The 23,547-nt window shown below is 38.3% G+C and overlaps 1 protein-coding gene across 3 annotated transcripts in view; it reads right to left on the bottom strand.

Moving 5' to 3' along the window:
• The window catches only part of col6a4a (collagen, type VI, alpha 4a), a 151,080-nt gene that overhangs the window by 74,458 nt on the left and 53,075 nt on the right, over positions 1-23,547 (bottom strand). For 2 of the 3 annotated variants that reach the window (XM_057833817.1, XM_057833819.1), the window contains exons 3-6: positions 17,954-18,562; positions 13,231-13,818; positions 4,382-4,984; positions 901-1,521 (exon numbers count right to left, since the gene is read on the bottom strand). In XM_057833817.1, coding sequence (XP_057689800.1) covers positions 901-1,521; positions 4,382-4,984; positions 13,231-13,818; positions 17,954-18,562 — 2,421 coding nt within the window. The remainder of the gene's footprint in view (positions 1-900; positions 1,522-4,381; positions 4,985-13,230; positions 13,819-17,953; positions 18,563-23,547) is intronic. The other variant, XM_057833820.1, reaches the window with a different exon arrangement.

Here is a 23,547-nt window from a genome sequence, read left to right on the forward strand (position 1 = left end):
GAATACTCGAGTTAATCGATTAATCGTTGCAGCACTAATTCGTGTTGCTGTATGTATATTTTTGCCCCAGCAGATTTGATCACTTTTTCTGTTAACCCATAATAAAGTCATAAAAGAACCAAACTTCATGAATGTTTTTTGTGACAAAGAAGTATGTGTTCCAATCACTCTATCAGAGAAAAATCAGAGTTGTAAAAATAACTGGAAACTCAAGAGAGCCATGACATTATGTTCTTCACAAGTGTATGTAAACTTTTCACCACAACTGTATATAGATCAATACAGATGTATTTTGCCTTAACCATTTAGCCTATCAATTAATTAGGTCCATATTGGTGAGAAATGCAGCCCTGACCCCCATTCACCAAATATGTTTTGTCTTATTAATGTCCCGTCCCCAGCAAAAAGTGTACATGCAGTTTATGCTGATGTATCGTCCTTACCAATACTAAGACCAAACCTACGCCCTTGGGTGCAGCCCTAGATCATTTTGGCAAATAATACAATATTCGGCTTAAAAGTGTCCAACATTTTCATTTTTGTCCATGATTATACTTGTCGGTTTGGACCAAATCAATGATTTTGATGTCCAATAATTCGGACAAAACAAAAAAAGGCATAGAGTATCTCAACTATTTGTTATTCTTGTCTATGCTAGATGTCAAATGATACCTATTCTAAAAGATCTTATTGGCAAATAATTAAATAATTTGGCTTAATAGTGTCCAACATGAGCATTTTTGTACATGATTTACACCTGTCAGTGTGGACGAAATCAATGATTTTGAAGGGCTACAATGGGGACAAAATAAAAATGGTGTTGAGGTTCTCGATAATTCAGGCCAGAATTGCATAGCCCCTATTCTCAAAGTGCGCTTTAGTGCGGCGATGGGCGCTAACCTTCTCTGATGGTATCTTTGATTACTTTGTCACTGATCGCTTCACGTAGGATATTGTGGCAAACGACGCCTTGTAGCTCCTTCTCCAACGTCTGGAGTTTGGTGAAACTGTCCACCATGAAAATGTGCTTGCTAGGCGGGTAAGACGCCATCTGCTCCAGTTGCTGAAGATTGGCATCTTTGACGCCGATGGCGTAGATTTTGATGCCCGCCCGACGCAGCTCCAAAGCGGCGGGGCCGACGTCGTCTTGGGATTTCCCGTCGGTGATCACCACCGCCACCTGCTGGACTTCCTTGTGCTTCCTGCAGCCTTTTTCTTTGGTGAACACTTGCTCCCGCGTGAAATTGAGGGCCGCGCCCGTGTTCGTGCCGCCGCCACTGTAAGGCATCATTTTGATGTAATCGAGCATCTCGCGCTTGTCGTCGAAGGTGTTGAGGAAAAACTGTGCTCTGGCTTGCTTGCTGTACATGACTATGCCCACTTGCACTTTGGTCGGCGACACGTCCAGACCGCTCACGATGGAGTGCAGGAAGGAGCGGACTAGCTGGAAGTTGGAGTTGCCGATGCTGCCGGACTCGTCGATGACAAAAACCAAGTCGGCAAATTTGGCTCCTTTACATTCTGTGGAATAAGCAGTAAAGTTGCGTGAGCTAAACACAACACCGGGGGAAGACATAAGTACGGAAACAATCTGGTACACACGAGAAACAATCTGGTACGCACGAGATTGTTCCTAGTGTGCACCAGAAACTATCCGGTAAACATTAGCATTATATAGCATTTAAGCTAGTGGACTTTTGCTATGCAAGTTAGCAAATTGTTGTAAACGTTAGCATTATATAGCATTTAAGATAGCGGACTTTTCAAGTTAGCAAATTGTTGTAAACATTAGCATTATATAGCATTTAAGCTAGTGGACTTTTGCTATGCAAATTAGCAAATTGCTGTAAACATTAGCATTAGCTATATAGCATTTAAGCTAGCGGACTTTTGCCATGCAAGTTAGCAAATTGTTGTAAACATTAGCATTATCTGGCATTTAAGCTAGTGGACTTTTGCTATGCAAGTTAGCAAATTGTTGTAAACATTAGCGTTATATAGCATTTAAGCTAGTGGACTTTTGCTATGCAAGTTAGCAAATTGTTGTAAACATTAGCGTTATTTAGCATTTAAGCTAGTGGACTTTTGCTATGCAAGTTAGCAAATTGTTGTAAACGTTAGCATTATATAGCATTTAAGATAGCGGACTTTTCAAGTAACAAATTGTTGTAAACATTAGCATTATATAGCATTTAAGCTAGTGGACTTCTGCTATGCAAGTTAGCAAATTGCTGTAAACATTAGCATTAGCTATATAGCATTTAAGCTAGCGGACTTTTGCCATGCAAGTTAGCAAATTGTTGTAAACATTAGCATTATCTGGCATTTAAGCTAGCGGACTTTTGCTTTGGAAGTTGGCCATCTCTTTAACACTGGAAGTCCCGGGTTTGCTTGGGCTATAAAGAAATATCAGAAAAGCGTCAAATGACCCCTATACCAAACTGACTACTTGGCTTTGTCAAAAAATAGACCACTCCAACAAGCAATCAAGCAGCCTAGGTGTGAATGGGGGAGTTTCACTCTGGATAGCTGCAGTTAGCATCTTGAATGTTTGCAAATCCAGGGCTTCTTGGCTTTGTCAAACACAGAAGAACACGTAGATAGCCAATCGCCGTGTTCTACAATATGATTGACATGGCAGAATTTGGCACCAGGGACATCATTTTCGGACAGAATTAGTAGGTTTAGCTCAGTAGACATATCGTTTCCGCGCTATTTACATGCGTCTCGCATTAGTGCTGCTAGCCTCATGAATATTTATGAGCAAAGGTGACATGTTACATGCGGTACACTATTGCAACAACAATGCAACAATTGCCTAAGTTGCATAGCAAAAGTCCGCTAGCTTAAATGCTATATAATGCTAATGTTTACCAGATAGATTCTGATGCGTACAAGAAACAATCTAGTTTTTTGTGCACACCAGATTGCTGAAATTTATTTGATTTTATTTCTGTCGCTGTCCCTTTAGGGGCGCCGTACATATGTACATGAAAACAATTCTATAAAATCATGAATGTATATGTGTATATTCATCCCTCTACAGTATATGGATGTATCTATACATATTTTATATTTAACAAAAAATTGGTTAAATTTGTACTTGTATTTTATTTTAAATGAAATGGAAGAAAATTTAAAATGATTTTTAGAAATTTTTTTTAATACAAAAACATAATGGAATGATTTAAAAAGGAAAATAAATATTTCCCCCCTATTTCTGCTTTGTAGTAAAAAAAAATGTAAAAAGAAACCAATTTCAAATTTTTAATCAATAAGAAAATATTTACTATTAACCAATATGTGGATATGTGTATGCATATTTATACACATGCACACAATAAATTGATAATAATTAATAATTCAAAAATAAAATGTCATTCAAATGTTTTGTTTATTTTTCAATTTTGAAAAATATTTTCTTTAATCTTTCAATTTCCTTAAATGTCTTATTTTTGTAATATTTTTAGGATTTTTTTTTTAAATTAAAAAATCATTTTAAAATTATATTCAATTAAAAAAAGAAACCAAGTTTATTAAAAAAAATAATCAATAAAAAGATAATTGCTATTAACTAATACAGTATGTTATGTGTATATGTGTATGCATATTTACACACGTGCACAATAAAAATAGAAATATAAAATAAAATGTCCTGAGATATTTTGATTTTTATTTATTTTTCATTTAAAAAATATTTTAATTTTTTATTTTTTATTTTGAATGAATTGTCTATATTTCATAATTTTTTATGTATTTTTTAATCTTTTTAAAAAAAATCCTTTTAAATGATGGGTTGATGTTTTTTTTTTTCAATTAAATAAAAGAAAATAAATAATAAATATTGCCCCCCATTTTGCTTTTTAGTTAAAAAAAAGTTTTTTTTTTAAAAAGTTTATTTTTTCCAACAATAAGAAGTATTTAATATTAACTAATATGTTATTTGTATACGTGTATGTATATTTACACACATGCACACAATAAATACAGAAAATTAATAGGAAATCAAATGTCATTAATTTTTTTGTTTTGATTTTTTTCTTCTTTTTTTAAATTTAATTTTCCTTTTTTTTTTTCATTTTAAATGAAATGTCTTTATTTTCCTAAATTTCTTTTATTTTGTAATAATCATTTTCGATTTTTTTTTTTTTTTTTTTTTTTAATGTAAAGAAGAAACCAAGTTTATTTATTTATTTATTTTTTGTAAATAAAGAAGAGAATATTTATTATTAACTCATTGCCTGCCATTTGGGAGGACTGGCTTTGAAAGTTCATCTTTCAGTGCCATTCTCCCAGTCCAAATGGATTGGACGTCTAGCGCCGTCAATGGCAGCAAATATCTGTACAGGGTTAATTAACTTGAAACTGTGTTTTCTTTTACCTCCAGTAGGATCTTCCGGAAGGCCCTGGGCTTCAAAAGTATCCGTTAGACCTGGAACGTTGCTCGGTGGACCGGCAGGACCGGCGGGACCGACGGGAGCCCCGGGTGCGGCCGAAACGCCCGGATAGGCGCCTACATCCGGTATCCGAGTCGGCGCTCCCGTGTGGAGGGCCACCACGTTGATTCCTTGCGCCTTGAGCAAGCGGAACTGCTTGTCCACTTGGTCGTCTGAAATTTTCCCGCTCACAATAATCAGGAATTGCTTGACACCCACGTCCGCTCGGCTTCCCGCCCGGGCGGTGAAGAAGTTCGAGCGGGCGTACTCCAACGCCGCGTCCAGGTCGGACGCTTCGGGACTCTGCGGACGACGCAGGCGGAAACGGCGTAGGGCGGCGACCGTTTCGTCTTTGGTCCCGTGAGCGTCCAGATTGAACTCTACTTTGGTGTCTCGACCGTACTGAGCCAGGCCCACGCGGTGCTCCGACGTGCCGATGTTTATGAGGTCGGTCACTCGGAACATGGCGTTACGGGCTTGTTTGAACTCGTTTGGAGTCAAGCCGCTGTCCACCAGGAAGAAGATGTCCGAAAATCTTTTGGCCAAGGCTGAAAAAAGAGAGGGAGAGGGATTGGTGCAAAGGTAGATATTGTGATTAGGTAGGTAGGGTAGGTCAGTTCGATTATTTTGATGGGGGGGGGGGGGGGTAGTCGGTCCATTGGTAGATTTGAATTTTAAATGAGTAATTTGGTTGATTGTTAGGCTTGGTGAGTAAGTGGGGGGGGGGGGGGGTAGGCTGGTCAGTAGGCAGGTAAGTGGGTAGATAATGTATGCTGGCAAGTCGGTCACTCGGTTTGATAGTTTTCATAGGGCAGTTGATCGGTTATTGGGTTTAATGGGTAAATAGGTTGGTAGTTAGGAACTGTAGACGAGGCAGGCAGGCAGGCTGACAGGTGAGTCGGTAGGGCAGTCAGTTTGATAGTTGTCATACGGAAATTATTCATTTAGTCGATAGGTTTGAGTTTTAAATGAGTTGATTGATGGGTTTAAGGTAGGTAGGCAAGCTGGCAGGGTGGCTGATAGGTCAGTCGGTTTAATAGTTTTCTCTGGACAATTAGTCATTCAGTGAGGAGATTTTAGTTATTAAATAGTCGGTAGGTAGGTAGGTAGGTAGGTAGGTAGGTAGGTAGGTAGGTAGGTAGGTAGGTAGGTAGGTAGGTAGGTAGGTAGGTAGGTAGGTAGGTAGGTAGGTAGGTAGGTAGGTAGGTAGGTAGGTAGGTAGGTAGATACTGTATTTAGGTAGGTAGGTAGGTAGGTAGGTAGGTAGGTAGGTAGGTAGGTAGGTAGGTAGGTAGAAACTGTATTTAGGCAGGCAAGTAGGTAGGTAGGTAAATAAGTCAGTAAGTTGTAGATAGGTAAATAGATACTTTATGCAGGCAGGCAAGTAGGTAGGTAGGTAGGTAGGTAGGTAGGTAGGTAGGTAGGTAGGTAGGTAGGTAGGTAGGTAGGTAGGTAGGTAGGTAGGTAGGTAGGTAGGTAGGTAGAAACTATGCAGGCAGGCAAGTAGGTAGGTAGGTAGGTAGGTAGGTCAGTCAGTAGGTTGTAGGTAGGTAGGTAGATACTGTATGCAGGCAGGTAGGTAGGTAGGTAGAAACTATGCAGGCAGGCAAGTAGGTAGGTAGGTAGGAAGTCAGTCAGTCAGTAGATATGTAGGTAGTTAGGTAGGTATGTAGGTAGGCAGGCAGGTAAATACTGTATGCAGGCAGGCAAGTAGGTAGGTAGGAAGTAAGTCAGTAGGTAGGTAGGTAGATAAGTCAGTCAGTAGGCAGGCAGGCAGGCAGGCAGGCAGGCAGGTAGGTAGATAGAAACTGTATGTAGGCAGGCAAGTAGGTAGGTAGGTAAGTCAGTAAGTTGTAGGTAGGTAAATAGATACTGTATGCAGGCAGGCAAGTAGGTAGGTAGGTAGGTCAGTCAGTAGGTTCTAGGTAGGTAGGTAGATATGTATACAGGCCGGTAGGTAGGTAGGAAGTCAGTCAGTCAGTAGATATGTAGGTAGTTAGGTAGGTATGTAGGTAGGCAGGCAGGTAAATACTGTATGCAGGCAGGCAAGTAGGTAGGTAGGAAGTAAGTCAGTAGGTAGGTAGGTAGGTAGATAAGTCAGTCAGTAGGCAGGCAGGCAGGCAGGTAGGTAGGTAGGTAGAAACTGTATGTAGGCAGGCAAGTAGGTAGGTAGGTAAGTCAGTAAGTTGTAGGTAGGTAAATAGATACTGTATGCAGGCAGGCAAGTAGGTAGGTAGGTAGGTCAGTCAGTAGGTGGTAGGTAGGTAAGTAGATACTGTATACAGGCCGGTAGGTAGGTAGGAAGTCAGTCAGTCAGTAGATATGTAGGTAGTTAGGTAGGTATGTAGGTAGGCAGGCAGGTAAATACTGTATGCAGGCAGGCAAGTAGGTAGGTAGGAGGTCACTCAGTAGGTAGGTAGGTAGATAAGTCAGTCAGTAGGCAGGCGGGTAGGTAGGTAGGTAGGTAGGTAGGTAGGTAGGTAGGTAGGTAGGTAGGTAGGTAGGTAGGTAGGTAGGTAGGTAGAAACTGTATGTAGGCAGGCAAGTAGGTAGGTAGGAGGTCACTCAGTAGGTAGGTAGGTAGATAAGTCAGTCAGTAGGCAGGCGGGTAGGTAGGTAGGTAGGTAGGTAGGTAGGTAGGTAGGTAGGTAGGTAGGTAGGTAGGTAGGTAGGTAGGTAGAAACTGTATGTAGGCAGGCAAGTAGGTAGGTAGGTAAGTCAGTAAGTTGTAGGTAGGTAAATAGATACTGTATGCAGGCAGGCAAGTAGGTAGGTAGGTAGGTAGGTAGGTAAGTCAGTCATTAGGTTCTAGGTAGGTAGGTAGATAAGTTAGTCAGTAGGTTGTAGGTAGGCAAGTAGATACTGTTTGGAGGCAGGCAGGTAGGTAGGTAGGCAGGTAGGTAGGAAGATAAGTCAGTGAGTAGGTTGGTAGGTAAATAGGGAGATAGATAAGTATGGGTCGGGTAGGGTACTGTGTGCGGTACAATAGGCTAGGAGATAAATCGGAAGATAGGTAGGTTTGAATAATGGAATCATTTTGATGTTGGGGGTTAGTTGGGCAGTTGGTAGAATTGAATTTTAAATAAGTCATGTGGTTGATTGTTAGGTTTAATTTGATAGGGGGCGTTAGTCATTCCGTTGGTATGTTTGACTTTTAGATTAGTCAGATGGTTGACTGATTGGTAAGTTGGTATGTCGGTAGGTAGGCAGGCAAATTTGTCAGCCAGTTGGCTGGCCGGTTCGGTTAGGGTCAGAGTTGATCAGTCAGTTGGTAGGTTTGAATTTCAGATTAGTCAGTTGGTCGTCCGTTTACTCTAATGGGTGAGTACATACTGTAGGTAGATAGGAAGAACAAAGGACAACGAGAGTTCAACAATGAAGTCAACTTGCTCATTCTGGCTTTTTTAATGGAACGCTCTTGTTCTGTCTCCTGATGCTTTTGGCTACAATGCACACTCGTTCATTCTGATTTCTAGGAGCAGAAAATGACCTGAGTCCAATCTCCAACATACAAAAAGTATTGTTTTATGGCTGTTACGTGGCGTCCTGCAGCTAAAAGCTATAATCCCTGTTCGCCAAACTCAAAACTGGCAGCTGCTTTCAGATTTACAACGTCTGACTGCGTGGGGGTTCAATTCTATTCTGTGGAAACTTCCCACAGCAAAGGAGCATTACAGTAAATTCTGCTCTTACACAGAATTGTTCCCGCTGTATTTTTTGGCTGGCCTCGCCGATCGCTGACGGCTTCTTTTGGTCGGCATTGTTGTGGTAAGAAACGAGCCTTACGATATTCATCAGTTGTTCATTTCAGCTCAACATCGGGTCGTCATTATGAAGTTGAATTCCTCAGCGGGTCTCAATAAGTCAAAATAGTCGAATGAAAAGCAGGCATATGCCATGAATATTAAACCAGCAAATGAGAAACAGAAGGTAAAGTTGTGTACTCACTTCTTCTTTCTCACCATCTGCATTTATTCGATATCCTTTAGGTAAAAAACAGGAATAAATGCTCTAATTTGTAGCACACTAGTAACCAGAGGTAGTCCAAAATTTGACTCAAGTAAGAGTAGCGCTACTTCGAATATAAATATATTCTAAATGTTTAATTAAAAAAAAAAAAATTAAATCCTAAAACATGAATAGAATTTTTAAAAAAAACATTTTACGGACGCATATTGTTTGATTGATGTAAAAGCATGATACTGCCCATGTAAAAATGTGAAAACAATCCCGTAAAAACGTGAAAACCTATGTAAAAAGGTCATAATTATGCAAAAATATGATGATTATCATGTAAAAAATAAAAACATTAAAACGTAACAACGTGATCATTTCTGTAAATTATTCTGTAAATTGTGTAAATTTTGATAAAATGTGATAATTACTTAAAAACGAGATAACTATAATGTAAAAAATGTAATAATTGTGTAAAAACGTGATCATTTCTGTGTAAAACCATGATGGTTATCATGTAAAAATAGGATTTTTATCATGTGATGACGTAATAATTATGTAAAAATGTGAAAATTATCATGTAAAAATGAGATACATTTTTATAAATTTAATGATTATCATGTAAAAACATGTTTTATGTAAAAACGAGATAACGATCATGTAAAACATAATAATTGTCAAGTAAAATGGTGAAAACTATCATGTAAAAATGTAATAACTATGCGAAAATGTGATAAGTATCATGTAAAAATGTGATAAATATGTAAAAATGTGATCATTACCATGTAAAAATGTAATAATTGTGTAAAAACGTGATCATTTCTGTGTAAAACCGTGATGGTTATCATATAAAAATAGGATTTTTATCATGTGATGACGTAATAATTATGTAAAAATGTGAAAATTATCATGTAAAAATGAGATGAATTTGTATAAATTTAATGATTATCATGTAAAAACATGATAACGATCATGTAAAACATAATAATTGTCAAGTAAAATGGTGAAAACTATCATGTAAAAATGTAATAACTATGCGAAAATGTGATAAGTATCATGTAAAAATGTGATAAATATGTAAAAATGTGATCATTACCATGTAAAAATGTAATAATTGTGTAAAAACGTGATCATTTCTGTGTAAAACCGTGATGGTTATCATGTAAAAATAGGGTTTTTATCATGTGATGACCTAATAATTATGTAAAAATGTGAAAATTATCATGTAAAAATGAGATGAATTTGTATAAATTTAATGATTATCATGTAAAAACATGTTTTATGTAAAAACGAGATAACGATCATGTAAAACATAATAAATGTCAAGTAAAATGGTGAAAACTATCATGTAAAAATGTAATAACTATGCGAAAATGTGATAAGTATCATGTAAAAATGTGATAATTATGTAAAAATGTGATCATTACCATGTAAAAATGTGACAATTTTGTAAAAATGTGATAATTATGTACAAAAGAGATAAATATAATTTAAAAACAATAATTATCATGTAAAACATGATAATTATGTAAAAACGTGATAATTATCTACAAACGAGATAACTATCGTGTAAAAGCATAATACTTATCATGTAAAAACGTGATGAATATCATGTAAAAATAGGATTATTATCATGAGATGATGTAATAATTATGTAAAAACGTGATACTTTTGTAAACATGTGATAATTATAATGTGAACATTTGATAAATTTGTATAAATTTGATAATTATCATGCAAAAACATTATTTATGTAAAAACGTGATAACGATCATGAAAAAACAAAAATTATCAAGTCAAACGGTGAAAACTATCATGTAAAAATGTAAAAATTATATAAAAATGTGAAACTTATGTAAAAAGGTAATAATTATGTAAAAATATGACAGTTATCATGTACAACAAAAACGTGAAAACATCTATAATTTTGTATAAATGTGAGAATTATGTAAAAATGAGATACATTTGTTAAAATTTAATTATTATGTAAAAACGTTTTTCATGCAAAGAAAAAACTCATGTAAATCATAATAATTAAGTAAGTGAAACCATTCTGTAAAAATGTTATAATTATGTGCAAATGTGATAATTATCATGTAAAAACGTGATAATTTCTGTGTAAAGACGTGATAACTATCATCTAAAAACAGGATTATTATCAGGTGAAGACATAATAATTATCGTGTAAAAATGCGATTATTACCATGTAAACATGAGATAAATTTTTTATAAATGTAATATCATTCATCAATCAATATATCAATATATTAACTATCATGTAAAAATAATTATCAAATAAAACGGTGAAAAATATGTAAAATTTAATCATGTGAAAATGTGATAATTATATTGTATATATATAATATTATAATATATTATATATATAAAATTATCAAATTAGTGCTAATTATGTAAAACTATGATAATTATCATGTAAAATCATGATAATTTTGGTGTAAAAACATGATAACTTATGTAAACACATGATTTTTCTGTTAAAACGTGATTAATATGTAAAAATGTGATAATTTTTGTGCAAAAACGTGATAATTATCATCTAAAAAAGGCATTATTGTCATGTGAAGACATAATTATCGTGTAAAAATGTGATGATTATTATGTAAAAATTAGATATATTTGGATAAATTTAATAATTATGTAAAAAAAAAAATCGTGAAAAATATAATGTAAAATTTAATCATTATTTGAAAATGTGATAATTATCATGAAAATCATGATAACTATCATATCCAAATTAGTGCTAATTATATAAAACTATGTAATTATCATGTAAAATCAAGATAATTTTGGTTCAAAAACGTGATAACTATGTAAACGCATGATTTTTGTGTTAAAACGTGATAATTATGTAAAAATGTGATCATTTCTGTAAACACGTCTAAACTATCATCTAAAAACAGGATTATCGTCATTCATTCATTCATTCATTTTCCATGTGAAGACATAATAATTATCGTGTAAAAATGTGATAGTTATCATGTAAAACCAATATCAAATAAAACGTGGTTAATTATGTAAAATTGAATCATTATGCCAAAAGTTGATCATTATCATGTAAATCATGATAGCGATCATATCCAAATGAGTGCTAGTTATGTAAATCTATGATAATTATCATGTAAAATCATGATAATTTTTGTGTTAAAACGTGGTAAATATGTAAAAATTTGATAATTTCTGTGTAAAAACGTGATAACTGTCATCTTAAAAAAGGGATTATTATCATGTGAAGACATATTATGTAAAAATGTGATAATTATCATGTAAAAAATAGATAAATTTGGATAAATTTCATAAGTATCATGTACTTTTCTGTGTCCCCACATGCTTATAGTCCCTTAGTCACCCTGAGCAAATGCATTCATCAAATCAATGAATGGATGTGCCAGAATTTTCTCCAGTTAAATGTGCAGAAGACAGAGGTGATCATTTTTGGGCCAAAAAAGGAAAGGTCAAAGATAAGCAGCCAACTTAGCACAATGTCACTTACAGCTACAAATCAAGTCAGAAACCTTGGCGTAATTATTGACTCAGACCTAAAATTTGATAGCCATTTAAAGTCCGTCACTAAATCCGCTTATTACCACCTAAAAAATATAACCAGAATCAAGGGGCTTCTGACTCAACAAGACATGGAAAAACTTATGCATGCATTCATTTTCAGCAGATTGGACTATTGCAACGGTATATTTACAGGTCTTGATAAAAAATCAGTCAGGAAGTTGCAGCTGGTACAGAATGCTGCAGCCAGAGTCCTCACAAATACAAGGAAGCTGGACCACATTACACCAGTTTTGAAATCGCTACACTGGCTTCCAGTAAGTCAAAGGATAGACTATAAAATACTACTGCTCGTCTACAAAACACTTAATGGCCTTGGACCAAAATACATGCTTGACTTGTTAGAGTCCTATGAGACATCTAGACCCCTAAGGTCGTCTGGAACCGGTCTTCTGCATGTTCCAAGAACAAGAACCAAGCAGGGTGAGGCAGCATTTAGTTATTATGCTCCTCACCTCTGGAACAAGTTACCCGAACGTCTGAAGTATGCTCAAACTGTTAGCTCTTTTAAATCAGGGCTAAAAACGCTTTTGTTTAGCACTGCATATCTATAACTGTCTATATATTTCAATCTACCTGCTTTCTATTCATCTTGTATTTATCTCCATTGCTGATTTCAATTATTATTATTTGTAGTAGTTTTTGTTTTATTTTTATTTTATTTATTTATTTTTATTATGTGATTAAATGCGATCTTTTGTCTTCGTTTCTACGTTGTGTTGATTTAAATGTGATTTTTATGATCTTCATGTGATGTAAAGCACTTTGAATTGCCTTGTGTTGAATTGTGCTATATAAATACATTTGCCTTGCCTTTGCCTTGCCTTGCCTAAAAACAATAATTATCAAATAAAACTGAAAAATATCATACAATTTAATCATTATGTGAAAATGTGATAATTATGTAAAAACGTGATAATTATCACGAAAATTGTGATAACTATCATATCCCAATTAGTGATAATCATGTAAAACTATGATAGTTATCATGTAAAAAGCATGATATTTTTGGTGTAAAACGTAATGTACACACATGATTTTTGTGTGAAAACATGATAATTATGTAAAAATCTGATAACTATCGAGTAAAAACATGGCACTAACGTGTAAAATCATGACAGCTCTCACGTAAAAAGAGTACAAATTTTCATTTAAAACCTGATCATTAACTCCAAATAAATTAGGAAATCGCCCAAAAAGTCGAAACGGATAGATGGATTGACGCCAACGACGGCGACCAAAAAACATAGTGCCTCACCTTGCTTCTGGTTATCAATTGAGGTGCACATGGTCTGCAGCAGACGCGTAGTCAGTCTCTGAAGAGCTCGATAGTTGTCGATGAGGAAGAGAAAGTTTTGCGCCGGTCGGTTGGCGATGCTGGTCAGCTCCAGCGTGTGCGCTTCTCCCACTCCCACCGCGAAGACGATGACCCCGTGCCGCCTCAGCCGGCGAGCGGGCTCCAGCACTTCGTCGGTCGACTCGCCGTCCGTCAACACCACGGCGATCTGAGGCACCTTCTGGCTTATTCGGCTACCGCCGCTTTCGTTGAAGAAGCGCGTCCGCACGAAGTCCAGGGCCTTTCCCGTGTACGTGTTCCCCGTTCGGTAGGGGATCTTTTCCAATTGGGCTAGTAGAGACGCCTTGTCCATGTGATCTTTTAGCAGGAATTCTTGAAAAGGCCGGTCGCTGTATTGCGCTAAACCCACGCGGACTTTATCGGGCCCGATGTCAAACCCGGACACCATGGCTCTGAGGAACTCTCGGACCTCCTGGAAGTCAGCGTCGCCGATGCTGGTGGAACCGTCCACCACGAAGACCACGTCGGCTATGGTTGCCTTGGCGCATTCTAGGAGAAAGAATTGGTCATGTTTTATTTTCATGGTTAGCATCACAGGTTAGCCTGAGAAGTAGTCAGAAATCCTGGTAGTACTACAAGTAAAATAGTACCACCGAACTTTGAATTTGTATTTCTAACACAGGTTTATTTTTTTCAGCATCAGAATTCTAGCTCTGAATTTTTGAAACGCTTTTTTCCATATCGCGCAGAGCCAATAGGTCAAAAGATACACCACAGTTCTTCAGATCCCCAAGTCCCTACATATGTTTCTGGTCTTTGTTGAATATCAATATTTATGATGACTTGCTTTGTTATCCTGACCAAAGTTCTTTGAATTCCAGTACCACAACAGATGGAGTAGACTTCAATACTTTGATAAATGTACTGTCATCATCAAAACTAATATGATACAGCTTTGATGGTGTGTACAGTGTTGAGGGATTGCTTAAGATTGTTTTTTTTGATCAGTAGAGATGTGTTTTTCATATTAAAATCCATGAATCACTCCACTTAAAACTGCTCAATGGACTGCTAAGTGGAATTTCATTTGTTTTTGGTAGTCCTTTTAGTTTTTGTCTTAGCCTTTTGGACGAAAATACTTGTTCCCTGTAGTCATATTTTAGTCCATCCATCCATCCATTATCTTCCGCTTGCTCCGGGGGCAGAAGCTTTAACAGGGAATCCCAGACTTCCCTCTCCCCAGACACTTCAACCAGCTCCTCCGGCGGGATCCAAGGTGTTCCCAGGCCAGCCGAGAGACATAGTCTCTCCAGCGTGTCCTGGGTTGTCCCCGGGGCCTCCCGCCGGTGGGACATGCCCGGAACACCTCACCGGGGAGGCGTCCAGGAGGCATCCGAACCAGATGCTCGAGCCACCTCAGCTGGCTCCTCTCAACGCAGAGGAGTAGCGGCTCAACGCCGAGTCCTTCCCGGATGACCGAGCTTCTCACCCTAGCCCAGCCCGGACACCCTGCGATGGAAATTCATCTCGGCCGCTTGTATACGGTATCTTGTTCTTTCGGTCCCGACCCACAGCTCGTGACCAAAAGTGAGAGTAGGAACGTAGATCGACTGGTAAATTGAGAGCTTTGCCTTTCGGCTCAGCTCGTTCTTCACCACTACGGACCGGTGCTGCGTCCGCATTACTGCAGACGCTGCACCGATCCGCCTGTCGATCTCTCGCTCCCTCCTACCCCTCACTCGTGAACAAGACCCCAAGATACTTGAACTCCTCCACTTGGGGCAGGATCACATCCCCGACCCGGAGAGGGCACTCCACCCTTTTCCGACTGAGGACCATGGTCTCGGATTTGGAGGTGCTGATCTTCATCCCAACCGCTTCACACTTGGCCGCGAACCGTTCCAGTGAGAGTTGGAGGTCACGGCTTGATGAAGCCAACAGCACCACATCATCTGCAAAAAGCAGAGATTCAATGCTGAGGTCATCAAACCGGACCCCCTCAACGCTTCGGCTGTGCCTAGAAATTCTGTCCATAAAAGTTATGAACAGAATCGGTGACAAAGGGCAGCCTTGGTGGAGTCTAACCCTCACTGGGAACGAATTCGACTTACTGCCGGAAATGCGGACCAAACTCTGACACCGGTCGTATAAGGACCGAGCAGCCTGTACCAAGGGGCTCGGTACCCTGTAATCCCAGAGCACCCCCCACCGGACTCCCTGAGGCACACAGTCGAACGCCTTCTCCAGATCCACAAAACACACGTAGACTTGTTGGGCGAACTCCCATGCACCCTCGAGGACTCTGCAGAGGGTGTAGAGCTGGTCCACTGTTCCATGGCCGGGACGAAAACCACACTGCTCCTCCTGAATCCGAGATTCGACTTCCCGACGGACCCTCCTCTCCAGCACCCCTGAATAGACTTTACCGGGGAGGCTGAGGAGTGTGATCCCTCTATAATTGGAACACACCCTCCGGTCCCCCTTCTTAGAAAGGGGAACCACCACCCCGGTCTGCCAATCCAGAGGCACTGGCCCCGATGTCCACGCGATGTTGTAGAGGTGTGTCAGCCACGACAGCCCCACAACATCCAGAGCCTTTAGGAACTCCGGGCGGATCTCATCGACCCCCGGGGCCTTGCCACCGAGGAGCTTTCCAACCACCTCAGTGACTTCAACCCCAGAAATCGGAGAGCCCACCTCGGAGTACCCAGACTCTGTTTCCTCAAAGGAAGGCATGTCGGTGGAATTGAGGAGGGCTTCAAAGTATTCTCCCCACCGACTCACGACGTCCCGAGTCGAGGTCAGCAGTACCCCATCTTCACTATACACAGTGATAATACTGCACTGCTTTCCTCTCCTCAGACGCTGGATGGCGGACCAGAATTTCCTCGAAGCCGTCCGGAAGTCGTTTTCCATGGCCTCGCCGAACTCCTCCCATGTCCGAGTTTTTGCCTCGGCGACCGCCGTAGCTGCAGTCCGCTTGGCCAGCCGGTACCTGTCAGCTGCCTCCGGAGTCCCACAGGCCAAAAAGGCCCGATAGGTCTCCTTCTTCAGCTTAAAAGCTTCAAAGTGAGTACACCCCTTAGAAACTACATCCCTAAATGTCCAAATTGAGTACTGCTTGTCGTGTTACTCACTTTTGTTGCCAGGCGTTTAGATATTAAAGGCTATAAAAAAAATTTTAACTCTATTATATAAGCTGCACTCAGACTACTTTTCATTGTGTCAAAGTGTCATTTTGTCAGTGTTGTCCAATGAAAACATATACTTAAATATCTGCAGAAATGCGAGGGGTGTACTTACTTTTGTGATACACTGTACATCTTCTGTTTTCAAGACATATGGCCTTTAGTTGTTTGGATGTCTTCTCCGGTCTACCAGTACGCTTAACTTTAACAACCTTAGCATGCTGCTTGTACTTGGTCCAGATTTTTGATACAGCTGACTGTGAACAGCCCACATCTTTCGCAACCATACGTGTAGCGTTACCTTCTTCGAGAAGTTTGATAATCCTCTCCTTGGTCTCAAGAGACATCTCTCTTGTTGGGGCCATGATTCTTGTGAATCCAGCAGCCCTCCAAGGTTTGATAACTGCACGGTTTTTAACTGCTGACTAACGAGCAGATCTAATCTGAGGCAGGGGTTCAATTAAGGAAAGGAAATTGACTGGGTGTGTCTGTATTTTCTACTCAAAATGGGGTGATTCCATATTTTTTTCTTCAGAATGGAGTGATTCTATATTTATTTCTCTGCACTTGGTCTATAAAAGTAACATTTACTGACCACCACAATGTTTTTTTATCCATTTCTTTTAGTGTTTCTGAATGCCAAGGAGTTGCACTTTTGAACTCATTATTTTTACAAGCTTTTTATCCGAGTTTGTTCTACATAATAAAATGTCTGAGTGAGTGCACGTCCAAGACTGGTGATTCCATACTTTTTGCTAGGGGTTGTATTAGCCACGTCCGACTATTTTGGGGCATTTTCACATCATTTTGTGTTGGTTTTTTAACATTTACAGGTCACTTTCTTTTGATTATTTTTCTTTGCATTCCAGGGTCACTTCTTGTGCAATCTGGGTCCTTACCTGGGGATTTTAGGGCATTTCTCAATCGCTATCGGTGTATTAGTCACGTTGGACTGATTTTGGGGCACTCTGGGGTCACTTCCTGTACATTTTGGGTTATTTCCTGTTGATTACACGGCATTTCTATATCACTGTTTGTTTATTGGTCACTTCTGTCTGATTTTGAGGCATTTGCAGGTCACTTTCTGTTGGTTTTGGGGCACTCGCGGGTCACTTCCTGATGAATTTGAGGCATTCTGTGATTAGTTCCTTTGTATTTTAGGTCATTTCCTGTTGATTTTAGGGCATTTCTGGATCAGTATATGTTTATTGGTCACTTCTGACTAATTTTGGGGCACTTACAGGTCATTTTCTGACGATTTTGGGGGCATTCTAGGGTCACTTCAAGAACATTTTGGGTCATTTCTCGTACAAATACTACGACTTGAAATTTCGTAGTCCAATTTTTGTATGTTCGGCCCTAATACTCTGTTGTACTACATTGATTTCCTGATCCGTGTATCAAAAACTATCACATCCACATATTATGAGATCCTCGTTATCGTGAGCCTCGTATCGGGAGGTTCGCGACCCTAGTGGCGACGATACGCACGTTACCTGGCAACAACTCCATAAGTTGTCGTTTGACCTCCTCCACGGTGGTGCACAAAGTTTGGGCGATACGCTGAGAAATTCCCTGCAGCGCGGCAAAGTCAGACACGCTATAAACGTGCTGAGCGTGCGGTTCGCTGGCAATCTCCCTGAGCTGATTTTCGTCGGCGTCTTTGATCCCGATGGCGTACAGGACGATCCCTTTCTTCTTTAGCTCCAGGGCGTGAGACTTCACGTCATCTTGGGATTTCCCGTCCGTGATGACCACGGCGATCTGGGGCACCTTCTGGCTCTCCCTGCTTCCGGCTTGTTCCACGAAATGATGACCGAGCATGAAGTCCAAGCCTTGACCCGTTTGGGTTCCGCCGCCCATGTAGGGAAGCGTGCTGATGTACTGAAGGATGTTTGACTTTTCCTGGAAGGTGTTGAGAAGGAATTCGGTTCTTGGCGTCGTGCTGTACTGCACTAGAGCCACGCGAACCCGCTCGGGGCCCACGTCGAAGCTGTTCACCAGGGTGTACAAAAACTGCCGGATCTGCTCAAAGTTCTCGGCGCCGATGCTCCACGAAGCGTCCACCATGAAGACCAGGTCGGCCACCGCTTCTTGAGTGCACACTGACAACGGCGGAGGCTCGGGTCACGGAGATCTACACAGAAAAGCGGCGCTCTCGGACGGCGTGCGAGTCCGAGAAAGAGTGCTTTGCTAGCGCAGGTGACATGCTGGGACGGTTTTACGGCAATCCTGGAACAGGGACTCTTCTCCAACCCACAAAAATACTGTTTTAAGTTTCTCGGGGGGTTCTTTGGTCACTCAGTACATGAGACCATCTACGTTATCTATTTCATTTTTCATCCACGAGTTACGAAACAAAAATTAGCTCAAGTTGTGTGGGTTCAAAGTGTCTTTGCTAGTGAGGGTGGTAGTCACTTTGGACCAAATCAATGATTTTGATCTGCTGTAACTACCACAAAACAAAAATGGTGTTGGGTATCTCACTTATTTCCTATGCTAGGCTATGCTAGCTGTCATATGACGCCCATTATGAAAGCTCTGATTTACAAAAAATTGAATAATTTGGCTTCAAAGTGGTCAACATTTGCATTTCTGGCCATGATTTTACTTGTCACTTTGGACAAAATCTGTAAATTTCAACGGCTATAATTGTGACAAAACAAAAATGGCGTTGTGTTTCTCACTTATTTGCTATTGTAGACTATGCTAACCGTCAAATGACACCCATTATAAAAGATCTGGTTGAAAAAAAAAAGAATCATTTGGCTTCAAAGTGTACAAGGTTTGCATTTCTGGACATGATTATACTTGTCACTTTGGACAAAATCCGTGAATTTGAACGGCATAATTGTGTCGAAACAAAAATGGCGTTATGTTTCTCACTTATTTGCTATTGTATACTTTGCTAAGTGTCTAATGACACCCATTATAAAAGATCTGATTGAAAAAAAAAAAAGAATCATTTGGCTTCAAGGTGTCAAACATTTGAATTTCTGGCCATGATTATACTTGTCACTTTGGACAAAATCTGTGAATTTGATGGACTAGATTCGTGTAAAACAAAAATGATGTTGAGTTTCACACCTATTTGCTATTTTAAACTATGCTAGCTGTCAAATGACGCCCATTATAAAGGATCTGATTGAAAAAAAACATGAATAATTTGGCATCAAAGTGTCCAACATTTGCATTTCTGGCCATGATTATACTTGTCACTTTAGACAAAATCCGTGATTTTGATGGGCTATAGTTGTATCCAAAAAAAATGGCGTTGAGTTTCTCACCTATTTGGTATTCTAAACTACGCTATATGTCAAACGACACCTATTAATAAAGATCTAAATGGGACTAAATTGAATAATTTGGCATCAAAGTGTCCAACATTTGCATTTCTGGCCATGATTATACTTGTCACTTTAGACAAAATCAGTGATTTTGATGGGCTATAGTTGTATCAAAAAGAAAATGGCGTTGAGTTTCTCACCTATTTGGTATTCTAAACTACACTATACGTCAAATGACACCTATTAATAAAGATCTAAATTGGACTAAATTGAATAATTTGGCATCAAAGTGTCCAACATTTGCATTTTAGGCCATGACTATGCTTGTCACTTTGGACAAAATCTGTCATTTTGAAGGGCTATAATTGTGTCAAAACAAAAATGGTGTTGAATTTCTCACCTATTTGCTATTTTGAACTTTGCTAGCTGTCATACGACAACTTTTATAAAAGATCTGATAAAAAAAAAAAAAAACGTGAATAATTTGGCGTCAAAGTGTCCAACATTTGCATTTCAGGCCATGATTATACTCCTCACTTTGAAAAAAATCAATGATTTTAATGGGCTATAATTGTGTCAAAACAACAATGGCGTTTGGTTTTTCCACCTATTTGCTATCCAAAACTAGCTTGCTGTCAACTGACACCCAGTATAAAAAATCTAGTTGACAAAAAATTGAATAATTTGGTTTCAAAGTGTCCAAAATTTGCATTTCAGACCATGTCACTTTGGATAAAATCAGTGATTTTTATGGGCTAAAATTGAGTCAAAATAAAAGTGGCGTTGCGTTTATCATCATTTGCTGTTCTGGACTATGCTAGCTGTCAGACAACAGCTTTTATAAAAGATCTGATTGAAAAAAAAACATGAATAATTTGGCGTCAAAGTGTCTTCTGGCCATGATTATACTTGTCACTTGGGACAAAATCAGCGATTTTATGATATTCAATTGTGTCAAAACAAAAATGGCCTTGTGTTTCTCACTTGTTTGCTACTCTAGACTATGCTAACTGTCAAAAGACAACCATTATAGAATATCTGATTGACAAAAAAAAGAACAATTTGCTTCAAAGTGTCCAACTTTTTTACATTTATGGCCATGATTATATTTGTAATTTCTGACAAAATCAGTGATTTTGATGGGCCATAATTGTGTCAAAACAAAAATGACATTGAGTTTCTCACCTATTTGCTATTTTAAACTATGCTAGCTGTCAAATGACGCCCATTATAAAGGATCTGATTGAAAAAAAAACATGAACAATTTGGCGTCAAAGTGTCCAACATTTGCATTTCTGGCCATGATTATACTTGTCACTTTAGACAAAATCAGTGATTTTGATGGGCTATAGTTGTATCAAAAAGAAAATGGCGTTGAGTTTCTCACCTATTTGGTATTCTAAACTACACTATACGTCAAATGACACCTATTAATAAAGATCTAAATTGGACTAAATTGAATAATTTGGCATCAAAGTGTCCAACATTTGCATTTTAGGCCATGACTATACTTGTCACTTTGGACAAAATCTGTCATTTTGAAGGGCTATAATTGTGTCAAAACAAAAATGGTGTTGAGTTTCTCACCTATTTGCTATTTTGGACTTTGCTAGCTGTCAGAAGACAACTTTTATAAAAGATCTGATTAAAAAAAACATGAATAATTTGGCGTCAAAGTGTCCAACATTTGCATTTCAGGCCATGATTATACTCCTCACTTCGAAAAAAATCAATGATTTTGATGGGCTGTAATTGTGTCAAAATAACAATGGCGTTTGGTTTTTCTACCTATTTGCTACTGACACCCAGTATAAAAAATGTAGTTGACAAAAAAATTGAATAATTTGGTTTCAAAGTGTCCGAAATGTGCATTTCAGACCATGATTATACTTGTCACTTTGGACAAAATCAGTGATTTTTATGGGCTAAAATTGAGTCAAAATAAAACTGGCGTTGCGTTTATCACCTATTTGCTATTTTAGACTATGCTAGCTGTCAGACTACACCCATTATAAAAGATCTGATTGAAAAAAACATGAATAATTTGGCGTCAAAATGTCTTCTGGCCATGATTATACTTGTCACTTGTGACAAAATCAGTGATTTTGATGATCTTCAATTGTGTCAAAACAAAAATGGCCTTGTGTTTCTCACTTGTTTGCTACTCTAGACTATGCTAACTGTCAAAAGACAACCATTATAAAATATCTGATTGACAAAAAAAAATGAATAATTTGCTCCAAAGTGTCCAACATTTTGCATTTATGGCCATGATTATATTTGTCACTTCTGACAAAATCAGGGATTTTGTTGGGCTATAATTGTGTCAAAACAAAACTGGCATTGAGTTTCTCACCTATTTGCTATTTTAGACTATGCTAGCTGTCAGACTACACCCATTATAAAAGATCTGATTGAAAAAAAACATGAATAATTTGGCGTCAAAGTGTCTTCTGGCCATGATTATACTTGTCACTTGGGACAAAATCAGTGATTTTGATGATCTTCAATTGTGTCAAAACAAAAATGGCCTTGTGTTTCTCACTTGTTTGCTACTCTAGACTACGCTAACTGTCAAAAGACAACCATTATAAAATATCTGATTGACAAAAAAAATGAATAATTTGCTTCAAAGTGTCCAACTTTTTGCATTTATGGCCGTGATTATATTTGTTACTTCTGACAAAATCAGTGATTTTGATGAGCTATAATTATGTCAAAACAAAACTGGCATTGAGTTTCTCACCTATTTGCTATATTAGACTATGCTAGCTGTCAGACTACACCCCTTATAAAAGATCTGAATGTCAAAAAAAAAAAAAAAAAAAGAATAATTTGGCTTCAAAGTGGCCAACATTTGCATTTTCGGCCATTATTATACTTTGGTTTGGACTCAATCAATCAATGATTTTGATGGGCGATAATTGTGACAAAACAGAAATTCCGTTGAATTTATCATCTTCTTGCTAGCCTAGGCTATGCTAGCTATCAAAATATACCCATTATAAAAAATCTGATTGACAAAAAAATTTAATTATTTGACTTCGGATTGGCCAATATTGACACTTATGGCAATGTTTAAACTTGATTTGGACCAAATCAATTGTTTTGAATGGCTATGTTTGGAAAAAAACAGAAACGCCTGACGGTTTCCCACCTATCTCATATTCAAGGCTATGCTAGCTCTCAAATGATGCCCATTGAAAAAAAAATCTGTTGGCAAAAAAAGTTATTTTAGCATGTTGAGGTGGGGTTGGGGAATGGGTGGGGTGATGCACTAGTTTTGCTCCCGGGCCCAAAATGAGATAGGACCGGCCCTGGTGAGGTGAGGCATATTTCAGCAATTATTCCAGATCGTCGCTCTCCAGCCTAGATTTCATAAAATACATTCTTGAAATGCAAAGAACTGGAATAAAAAGCTGAAATGCATTTCCAATATGGAAGACAAATGTGCTGTGACCGGCAGTGCAAAAGCGTGAACAACATACCAAGCTGTGTGGCCTTCAGCTCACGTGAAGTGTTTACTACGGTGTCTAACATCCAGCACAAGCAATTTGTAGCTTTTTGTTCATGAAATATTTTTCAATATTATTTTTGCTAACCACATTTGGTCGCAAAAACTAAATGAACTTGAAAATAGAAATTTACAACTGATTCTATTTTTTCGCTGCAGAATTTTTTTGCCAACTTAAATTTTGTTTCTTAATTTTTTGTGGTTGATTTTGATGCTGAAAAGAAAAAGTCAAACAACGGTGGCACACATAATTACTTATTAGTTATGTTGAATTTGAATTTTTTTGGGT

The sequence above is a fragment of the Corythoichthys intestinalis genome, chromosome 4 (genome assembly GCF_030265065.1).
Source record: "Corythoichthys intestinalis isolate RoL2023-P3 chromosome 4, ASM3026506v1, whole genome shotgun sequence".
In the NCBI taxonomy this organism is placed as follows: Eukaryota; Metazoa; Chordata; class Actinopteri; order Syngnathiformes; family Syngnathidae; genus Corythoichthys; species Corythoichthys intestinalis.